The following is a 10,334-nucleotide window of genomic DNA, read 5'->3' on the forward strand; positions in this document are numbered from 1 at the left end:
GGTGTTGTAGATCTGGACCTGCTGGTTGATCGTGGCCAACACCTCCCTCATCCTGGCCTCCAGCCCGCCCAGCTGGGCCGCCTTGGCGTCCAGCACCCGCTCGTTCCGCTCATATGCCTCCTCCAGAGCTGTGGGGATGGGGGGGACACGGGTCAGCACGGCCCCCTGCCGCCCTCCACCCCCTGACCCACTGCCCCCAGGCCTCACCTCGCAGCCGCTGCAGCTTGCCCTGGGCGTCCCGCAGTAGCCCAGCGGCCTCATCCCGCAACTGCTGCGCCCGGCTGCCCGCCTGCCGCGCGCCCTGCGCCCGGTGCTGCACCAGCTCCTGCGCCGTCCGGTAACGGTCCCGCAGCGGCCCCTCCAGCACCTGGCAGGGCAGGGCAGGTCAGCGGGACCCCTGCAGGACCCCTGCCCGCCTCCCGCATGCCCTGCTCACGCACCTGCTTGGCCTCGCTGGCTCGGTCCCGTGCGGCACTGGCAGCTTCCTGGGCACGCGTGGCTGCCAGGCTGTTGTTGGCACGTTTCACCTTCAGGGCGTCTGTCTGTCCATCCAGGACCCCCAGCCGCCCCATGGCACCTGCCAGCCACTGCTCTGCGCTCGCTGTCTGGTCCTGCATCTGGGGATGGGTGGCATTGGGGGACGGGCATGGTCAGGGTGCCTGTATGGTAGGGACGGGACCCTGCCTGTCCCCATGGGGCTGAGGTCAAGGCGACTGGGCCCTTACCGTGCCAAGGGCTCTCTCGCTGTGCTGGATGTCACTGGCAGCATGCTGCAGCGCCTCCTCAGCCATGCCCTGGGCTCGCCGTGCCTCCTCCAACGCCTGCTGCACCGCCTCAGCCGTGCCCCGCACACCCTCTGCCCGTGACCTGCAGCCAGGGCAGCACGGCCTCAGCGCCAGCCTGGGCAAGGGGGTCCAAGGGGAGCCATGTCCCCATGTCCCCAGCCTCACCTGGCCTGCTGGGCATCCTGCAGCAGCTGCCCTGCCTGGCGCACATCACCCGCCGTCTGCTCCAGGATGGCATCCACACTGGCCAAGCTGCGCACCCGTGTCTTGATCTCCTCAGCCAGGCGGCGGATCTGGGCCGGCGCGGCGGGGAGCGACAGCTCCAGCACCCGGCTGGCGACCACCTCGATGCTCTCGGGGTCGGCCCCCTCCTCTGCGGGCAGGAGCTGTCAGTGTGTCGCCTGTGCCACACAGGGGAGCAGGGGACATGCAGACCGAGGGGCTGGGGAGGGCAGGGAGAGCCATGGGGAGGGAGCATGGGGAAGGGCAGGGGGGCAGAGGACGGTTGGGGAGGCACGGGATGTTTGGGGCAGGGCAGAGACCATGCAACACAGCGTGGGGCAGGGGCTGTGTGGTGCCAGGGCTGCGCAGTGCTGGGGAGAGCCCACATGCAGTGTGGTGTGTGGGGCAGGCACAGAGCCATGCAGTGCCGGGCAGGGGCAGCCAGCCTCCCCGGCACGCCGTCACTCACGGCTCAGGAAGGCCTTGACTTGGCTGATGAGCTCCCGCAGCTCCTTGTTGGAGCTCTCCACCCGGGCCCTGGTCTGGTTTGCCTTGTCCAGGGCTGCCTGCGCCCGCAGCCGGGCCTCATCTGCCTTCCCTTTGGCTTCTGCCACCTACGCAGGGGCAGAGACACTCAGCGCCAGCCCCCAAGGGCTGGGGGGGGGCACAGCCGTGCCACCCGCTCTCGCCCAGCACCCCATGTGCCACACACCTTGTGGGAGAGCTGGACCACGTCGCTGGCTGCCCGCTGCAGCTCCTCCTGGGCATGGCGTGCCCGGTCCAGCGCGCTGTCGGCTGTGGACACGGCCCCGCCGCAGCTCAGACCCCCGCAGCGCCGCCCCCCGTCCTCGTCCCGACACCCGGCTCCCCCGCAGGGGCTCTCAGCACAGGGCACGTCACCCACTGCACCGCAGACCTGCAAGGCAGCGTGGGCTCAGGGTGGCTCCAGGCTCCATCCCCTCCCCCCGGTTCCCCTCCCTGCACCCCACCTTCTCATTGAGCGGGTGCAGGCTCAGTGCCTGCGCTCGCGTCGCCAGGTCCATCAGTGCCCGCCGGCTGGCTGCGTTTTGGCGGTTGAAGTCATCCCGCCGGCTGGCCAGGAGCTGCTCGGTGCGGTGCCGGGTGGCTGCCGAGGTGCTGACAGGGCTGGGCACAGCGCGGGTGGAGGCGTCCGCCCGGCGCTCAGCCTCCCGTGACTCCCCGTGGGACTGGCGGATGCTGTCGTAGGCACCTGGGGACAGAGGGGGCACCGTCAGACCCTCCCCTGGCCACGGCACTGCCACCCTGGCCCGGCTCGGTGACATGGCTCACCGAGGAAATTAGAGGTCTTGAGAGCATCCAGCCGCTGCTCCAGGTCCTGCAGGCTGTGGTTGAGGGCACGGGCACCCCGGTCCACCGCGCTCAGCACGTGGCTGGCGTTGAAGTTGGCATCCTGGGCGGCTGTCAGCTCCCCTTCCAGCCGTGTCAGCCTCTCCGTTGCCTCCCCGATCTGCTGCCTGCAAGGCAAGGTGGTGACAACCTGCCCCCCGGGGCCACCCTGGCAGCCGTGCCCCACGCCGGGTGCTCACCGCAGCCCCTCCGTGGTGTGCGTCAGGTGGGCAGCAGTGGCGGCGGTGGCATTGCGGGCAGCCACCACGTTACGCACGGTGGCCAGGTTCTCTTCAAGCCGCCGGAAGGTGCCCTCAAAGACGCCGGCGGCCCCGGTGTGCTGCAGGAGGCTGGCCCGCTGCGCCAGCGCCCGGGTGCGGGCAGCCAGGTCCTGCACCACCCGGTCCCAGTCCCCAAAGCAGGGGTGGCAGGGCTGGCAGGCGGGGAAAGTGCCGGAGAAGCCACGGGCGCACTGGTCACAGCGGACTCCGGAGATGCCGGGCCGGCAGTCACAGTGGCCACTGCCGCGGTCACACTGAGTGCTGGCAACACCGCGGGGGTCGCAGTCACAGGCTGTGGGGAGAGTGGGGTCAGGGTGCTGTGGGGCTCACTGTGGACCCCCCACTGGCACACCGGCTCTCACCTCGGCACTGCTGCCGTGGGTCACCCCAGTGGTGCTCCTGGCAGTCGGCACAGGTCCGGCCCCCAAAGCCTGGCCGGCACGAGCATTGCCCTGTGAACTGAAAGACATAGAATCATAGAATCATAGAATGGTCTAGGTTGGAAGAGACCCTTGGGATCATTGAGTCCAACCATCTACCCTACTCTACAAAGTCATCCCCTACACCATGTCCCTTAGTACTGCATCTAAACGGCCCTTAAACACAGCCAGGGATGGTGACTCCACCCCCTCCCTGGGCAGCCTGTTCCAATGCCCTATCACTCTTTCGGTGAAAAATTCTTTCCTAATGTTCAATCCAAACCTACCCTGTTGGAGCTTGAAGCCATTCCCTCTCGTTCTGTCACTAATTACCTGTGAGAAGAGACCAGCACCAACCTCTCTACAGTGTCCTTTCACATAGTTGTAGAGAGTGATGAGGTCTCCCCTCAGCCTCCTCTTCCTCATACTAAACAGTCCCAACTCCCTCAGCCATTCCTCATACCATTTGTTTTCCAGCCCCTTCACCAGCTTCGTTGCCCTCCTCTGCACTTGCTCCAGCACCTCGATATCTCTCTTGTATTGAGGTGCCCAAAACTGGACACAATACTCGAGGTGTGGCCTCACCAGTGCTGAGTACAGGGGCACAATCACCTCCCTACTTCTGCTGGTCACACATGGCGCGGCCGAGGCTGGCACTCCTGCAGCACAACCCCCCCCAGCCCCATCCCACCCCCTTGCCCTGCCCCTGTCTCACCTGGTTGCAAGCGGGTGTCAGGGAATGCTGGGGGTGGCAGGCACAGGGCTGGCAGCCCTGCCCGCTACCCAGGTTCCAGAAGTTGGGGCTGCAGCGGTCGCAGTTCTGGCCCTCCACATGGGGCAGGCAGTGGCACTGCCCACTGCGCCTGTCACACTGGCACTGCTGGGGCCCGCAGGTGCTGGGGTCAGTGCCCAATGTGTTGCAGGAGCAACCTGGAACCCAACAGGCACTGAGTGGGGACGGGGATGGGGACGGGGACAGGAGGATTGAGGGGGATGGGGACAGGATGACAACAGGAATGGGATGGGGAAGGCGATGGGGCAGGATGGAGACGGAGATTGGGCAGGGATGCGGTGGTGACTGGATGAAGATGGGATGAGAACAGCATGAAGACCACTGATGGGGATGGGATGGAGACGGGACTGGGACATGGACACGATTAGGATAGAGATGAGCTGAGGACAGGATGGAGACAGAGGCAGGGTGGCATGGTGGATGGTAAAGGGACAGGAATGGGCATGAGGTGAGGATGTAGATGGGATTAGCTGGGCATGGGGACAAGGATGGGCCACAGTGCCAGGGCTGGGCTGCAGGGATCCCGCAGCGCTGTGCATGATCAAAGACAACCGTGGGCACACGTGGTCCCCAGGGACTTGAGGGGCCCTGGAGGCAAGTCTCTCAGCACAGCCGTGGGTACTCACGCCTGCAGCTGTGCCGTGTGGCATCCCCGTAGTAGCCAGGCTGGCACTCGGCGCACTGTGGCCCCGCCGTGTTGTAGAGACAGCGCAGGCACTGTCCCGTGCGCCGGTCGCACGCCTCCGGGTCCGTCATGTCGATGTTATCGTGGCACTGGCAGGGCAGGCAGCGCCCACCAGGCTGCAGGGGGTCCCCATAGTACCCGGGGGCACACTCATCGCAGCGGGGACCTGTCAGCACAGAGCGCTGGGCAGTGCTCGGGGATGGGAGACCCCTGAGGGCACCGAGCGTGCTGTGGGGGCCACCCACCTGTGTAGCCAGGGCTGCAGTGGCAAACAACCTGCTGGGACTGGCTGTCCTGGTAGCAGGAGGCGGCGAAATGGCGGAGGCTGCCCGGCCCTTCAGGGCAGGGGCATGGCCGGCAGTGCTGCCCAGAGCCCAGCGACGGGTTCCCAAAATGCCCGGCCACACACCTGCGGGCAGGCAGTCAGTGGTGGCCAGGGCTGCTGTGGGCACCCTGCCCCAGTCCAGGTGTGTGCCCACTTACCTCTGGCACCTCTCGCCGTCCGTGTGGTCCCGGCAGCGCAGGCAGCTGCCCGTCCGGGGGTCGCAGTCCTCGGCGTGCCCGTTGCACTGGCAGGGCCGGCAGGCAGGGAAGCCCCAGTAGCCCGGCTGGCAGCGGTCACAGCGCAGGCCGTGGGCACCCTCGCGGCAGGAGCACTGACCCGTGGTGCTGTCGCAGACGGTGCTCACCGAGCCCTCCCTGCTGCACTGGCACGCTGAAAGGCATGGCACCGATGGCATGTGCCCCCAGCACATGGAGAGCATTCCGCACCCCCAAGCCTTAGGGTGCCCGGGTTTCTCTCCAGACCAGGGTGGCACAGCCCCATGACACTCACCTCGGCACCCTCCGGGCCCAAAACCGAAGGTTCCCGGGAAGCAGCGGTGGCAGCGCCGTCCCATGACGTTGGGTTTGCACCGGCACTGGCCGCCCTGGGGCTGGCACTCAGCGCTGAGCGAGCCCTGGGGGTCGCAGAGGCAGGCTGCGGGCAGAGAGCGGGGTGAGCTGGCGGTGGCCGCTGCAGGAGGTGGGACGGGGCACGGGGCTGGACTCACGCAGCGCTCCATCGTGCAGGATGGCCGAGAGGCTGTGCAGGAGGCTGGAGCAGGGCTCAGCCACCGGCGAGGGCCCCGCGGTGTGGAAGGGCTGGGCACAGCGGTACCGCTCAAAGGTCTCCCGTCGCTCCACGGAGCCGGGGTCGCCCGCGATGAACATCTCCAGCGAGGAGTAACGGGGCACGAGCACCAGCTGGATGGGGTTGGGAGGCAAGTCAGGGGGATGTCAGTTTCTACCCATGTCCCCTACAGCCACGTCCTGGCCCTGTGAAGGGTTGGTGTCCCCTCTTCCCCTGCCAGGTCACCCCTCACCGAATCGATGAGCACGCTGGCGGTGGGATCCTGCCGAGCAGTGGCACAGCCCAGCTCCAGGCGGAGGGTGTAGGAGACGCCCCGCTCCAGGCAGAAGGGCTGGGGCAGCACCACGTACCTGGGCAGAGGTAAAGCAGAGCATGGGCAGCTGGGTTTCTCCCGCAAGCCCTGGCACAGCCCGGTCCCGGTGAGGAGCTCACCTGGCACCCGAGGGGAGGCTGGTGGAGAGCTGGTCATCAGCTGGGATGGTGTTTCCACAAGGGCTGCTGGCGGAGACGGGGCTGGGGCGCAGCACTCTCACCCTCACCTCCTGCCAGGGCTCCGGGTGCTGCCGGAGGAGAAGGAGCTGGTGCTAAAAAGCCTCCCCTGCCGGCATGCCCTACCACCACCCGCCAATTTGGTGACACAGCCCCGCTCACCTGGGGCTCATAGCGGATGATCACATCATACTCAGTGGAGAAAGGCACGTTGTTCACATGAAACTCCAGCCAGCCACCCTCCAGCATGCGGGCAAAGCCCGTTCCTGTCCACGAAGCTGGATGGTCCATGGGGGGTTCATGCTCCACCACAGAGCCCTGGTGCAAAGGGAGGTTTTGAGATGAGACCCTAAAAACTGCTTTGGCCAGCAGGCACCACTCTGCTGGCCTGGGGACCCTGCAAAGAGCCACCTGCTGCCCTGCTCTCCCTAATGTACCCCCCAGGGACACCTTTGTCCCTTACCTGATGCAGTCGAGCATCCTCAGCCTCGTAGGTGTAATGGTCCAGGTTGATGCGGTAGAAACCAGGCTCCACCTGGCCGCACTGCCGTCCCACCACATGGCTGCGGCACTGGCACTGCCCCGTCTCCACGGCACACCTGGCACCCCAGCAGCACCGTTAGCCCCGATGCTGGGCAGGGAAAGCCCCTTGCCCCTGGCATCCCCCCGAAGACTCACAGGTGGTTGCGGGCACCTCCCACGTCGCAGTCGCAGGGCCGGCAGCCCGGGAGGTCGTGGCTCAGCCCCCAGTACTCGGGCTGCAGAGGGCAAGGGTGTCAGGGAACATCTGGCTGCAGTGCCATGGTCCCAAGCACCAAGCATGGCTCCCCAAGCACCGTGCATGGCCCCTGGCACAGCCCCACTCACCAGGCACTGGTCACAGCTGCGCCCGGTCACCAGCCGCTTGCAGAAGCACTCGCCGCTGATGGGGTCACACCGGCTGCCCTCAGCCACCGTGCCACGGGGGTCACACTGGCACCCTGCACGGAAAGCCAGCACCGTCCGGAGGGGCCGAGCCACATGCCCCGACCCCGGCGGGTGCTGCCCCGGTACCTACGCTGGCAGCCCTGCGGGTTGGCGGCACTGAGGCCGAAGAAGCCGGGTTTGCAGCGGTCGCAGCGGGGACCAGCCACGTGCTCCTTGCAGCGGCACTGCCCTGCAATCAGCCCCCGGGCTGGGTCGTCGGCGCCATCGCACAGCCCCCCGTCCAGAGAGCCCTCGGGGTCACAGTCGCAGGCTGGGGGCACAGGCAGGGTCAGCATCCCGACCCCCCCACTCCCGGCCCAGCCCCATGCCACGCACCCCCCGGCACCCACCTCGGCACACTGCGGGGTCCCGCAGGTCCTTGCTGGGGTCCTTGTAGTAGAAGGGCTTGCAGAGGTGGCAGCGGCGCCCCATGGTGTTGTGCTGGCAGCCATCACACACGGCCCCGCTGGTGTTGCCCGTGGCCAGGAAGACGGCCATGTCGAAGTGGCAGCGCCGGGAGTGCTCGTTGCAGTCACAGCCTGCAGGGGTGGCATGGCAGCACGGCATGTGGCACCCCAACTCCCCCCCTGGTGGTACCTCCACTGCCAAACCTCCCCGGCCCTGACCCCCCTCACTCCAGTATGCAGCACCCCAACCCCAAACCACAGCCTGCAGCACCCAAGATCCCCCAAAGCCAGTCTGCAGGACGCCAATCCCACCCAACCACACCCCAGCATGCAGCACACCAAACCCCCTGGCACAACACAGCCCGGCAGCCCCGGCCCCGGGATCTCCATGCCAGGAACCGGTGCCGGCGCGGGGCACTCACGGCGGCAGGCGTTGGTGCTGGAGCCCTCGGCCGGGCGCCAGGGCAGGTCGTGGTAGAAGTCCTCGCAGCGCTCGCAGTTCAGCCCCTGCGTGTGGTGCTTGCAGACACAGCGCCCATGCACCTGCCGGGACACCACGGTGAGGGGCTGCGGGACCAGGCAGCGCAACCACCTGGCTCCAGCAGGGCACGTGGGGCCAGATGACCTTACCATGCCATCGGTGGTGGCCGGGGCCCCGCTGAGCGGGGCACACTCGGAGGCGTGCCCGTAGCAGAAGCAGTTCCCGCGCATCACCAGCTCGTAGAGAGCGTAGTAGTACTTCTCCCGGATCTCCCGCCGCGAGTCCAGCAGGTTGTCCCCCAGCGTGTGCAGCTTGGTGAGGTTCACCCGCAGGTTGGTGACACGCAGCAGGTCTGGGGTGGGGAGAGACCCACGTTGGCACGGGGTGGCCGGGGCTCGTCCCTGCGTGGCTCGGCTCTGCCGTGCGTGGCTGGGCCGGGCTGCGCATGGCACGGGGTGTCCCCACAGGGCTGCCCACCATCGGGCTGGGCTGTGTGGGGCTTTCCGTGGCACGGCTTATTGGCACGGGGCTGTGCCTGGTTTGGCTGACAGGCACGTGGCTGCACGTGGCCAGGCTGGGCTGTGCGTCGCTGTGGTGGTTCAGCTCCCATGCACGTTGTTGTGCACGGTCAGGCTGGGCAGGACCCCCCAGCAGATGCGGGCTGGGACCCCACCAGCACAGCACAAGTGCCCTGGGCGAGGGCACCTCTCTGGGCAGCGGGCACCCACCATCACAGCTGTGCCCCGAGGGTGGCTGTGCCCAGTGGACGCAGCCTGGGGGCCCCAGCAGGACAGGACTGCTCCCCTGGGGACTCCAGCTTCCCAGCAGCCCTGCCCTGCAGATTCCTCCCCTCCTGCTCCCAGCCTAAATTTAGTCCTGGCTGATTAACCCGCTGCGTCCTGCGCTCGGCCTCACTCCTCTGCCCGTCACCGACCTCATCCCACACAACGGCCATCACTTGGCACTGGGCTTGGCTCCGGCAGGGCTCTGGCACAACCATCCCCCTCCGCTCCCCCCCCCCCGATGCAGCCCGACCTTTAGCTGCTCCCACGGTGGTGGGGGGGGTTGCAGGAGGGACTCGAGCCCCCACAGGCTGGATCCAGCTCTGACCCCGCCGTGGGGCTCAGAGCAGGGAGAGAGAGGCCAAAATAGCTGTGCCCAAAATAGAGCAGCCAGAAGGGAGCCTGGGGCAGGCAACTCACTCTGGATGGCGGGGCTGTAGGGGTCCCGGATGGGGATGGAGGGGTCCAGCACCCGGTAGATCACCTGGGGGGGATAAGGCAGGGCGGTGAGGGGAGAACAGGGGGTTCCTCGACCTTCCTGGGGCACCTCTGGGGACTCACCTCCCCCTCGGTGGAGGGCTCGATGTCGGAGTAGCGGGACTCGCAAACGACGTCGTCGATGCGGCGCGGGGGCCCGCGGGGGACGTGGGGGAAGGCGGTGGCGCAGTCGTAGGCGAAGTAGCGGTAGACCTTCCAGCTGCGCCCGAAGTCGGCCGAGCGCTCCACCAGCATGGCCGCGGGGCGGAAGGTCTACGGGACAGCCAGCTGGCACAGGGGCCGGCCATGCAGCCCCCGCAGGCCCCATCCCATCCTGTGCCATCCCGTTCCCTCCCATCCCACCCCCAGGAACCCACGTGCCAGGACCCACCTTGAAGGTCATGATGAGGTGGGTGAAGTGGAACTCGGCCTCCAGGTCCAGCTGGATGCTGACATGCTCCACACCTGGGGACGGCACACGTGACTGTGTGGAGCACCCACCCGTGGGTCCCCAATGCTCGTCCCCCGCACCCAGCCATGGTTCAGGGGTGCGGCTGCAGCCGCCGGCTGAGTCACGCTTCCTTCGGCGTGGGAGGAAGGGAAGGAGAGCCCCCCGGGACGCCCTGCCGCCCCCACCCCGTCACTCACCGTTCTCTGACTGCCACCAGGCTTTCTTGGGGCGGGGGGCGAAGGTGGTGACCACGTTCTCGATGCGGTGGCTGTTGGCATCGGTGCGGGCATCGTAGGGCCGCCGGGAGTCACAGATGAAGCACTTCTTCTCCTCCTGCAAGCGGGGGGCTCGGCGCTGTGTGTCCCCATCCCCGTCCCGTCACCCCCACCCCCGTCCTGTCCCCCCCGGTCCCCATCTGGTCCCCGTCCCGCTCACCTGGAGGTGGCTGACGATGCAGTAGGGCTGGGGCCGGCGCAGCCCGCAGGTGGAGCTGGCACTCAGGCGGGGGGCTCGTCCCACCAGCAGGTCCCCGGTGGCCGGGTAGCAGCTGCCGCGGGCACAGCCCTGGGGGGTGTCGGGGGCCGAGGCCCCCCCCA

The 10,334-nt window shown here is 67.5% G+C and overlaps 1 protein-coding gene across 1 annotated transcript; it reads right to left on the reverse strand.

The window, feature by feature from the left end:
- LAMB2 (laminin subunit beta 2) lies at positions 1 to 10,329 on the reverse strand (the record flags this gene model as incomplete). The annotated part of the gene is made up of 32 exons (XM_014946645.1): positions 1 to 128; positions 208 to 367; positions 441 to 617; positions 726 to 867; positions 951 to 1,158; positions 1,477 to 1,621; positions 1,720 to 1,923; positions 1,997 to 2,238; positions 2,319 to 2,503; positions 2,576 to 2,948; positions 3,019 to 3,115; positions 3,791 to 4,005; positions 4,495 to 4,719; positions 4,799 to 4,962; positions 5,037 to 5,268; positions 5,389 to 5,532; positions 5,606 to 5,798; positions 5,918 to 6,035; positions 6,118 to 6,245; positions 6,337 to 6,492; positions 6,638 to 6,773; positions 6,853 to 6,932; positions 7,042 to 7,154; positions 7,232 to 7,411; positions 7,491 to 7,679; positions 7,970 to 8,090; positions 8,178 to 8,380; positions 9,231 to 9,294; positions 9,372 to 9,560; positions 9,679 to 9,752; positions 9,936 to 10,071; positions 10,174 to 10,329. Coding segments are annotated over 32 exons (5,277 nt in total), but the record flags the coding sequence as incomplete, so codon positions are not given.
- Between the last annotated feature and the right edge of the window lie 5 nt (positions 10,330 to 10,334).

The sequence above is a fragment of the Calidris pugnax genome, unplaced genomic scaffold, assembly GCF_001431845.1.
Source record: "Calidris pugnax isolate Ruff unplaced genomic scaffold, ASM143184v1 scaffold81, whole genome shotgun sequence".
Taxonomy (NCBI): Eukaryota; Metazoa; Chordata; class Aves; order Charadriiformes; family Scolopacidae; genus Calidris; species Calidris pugnax.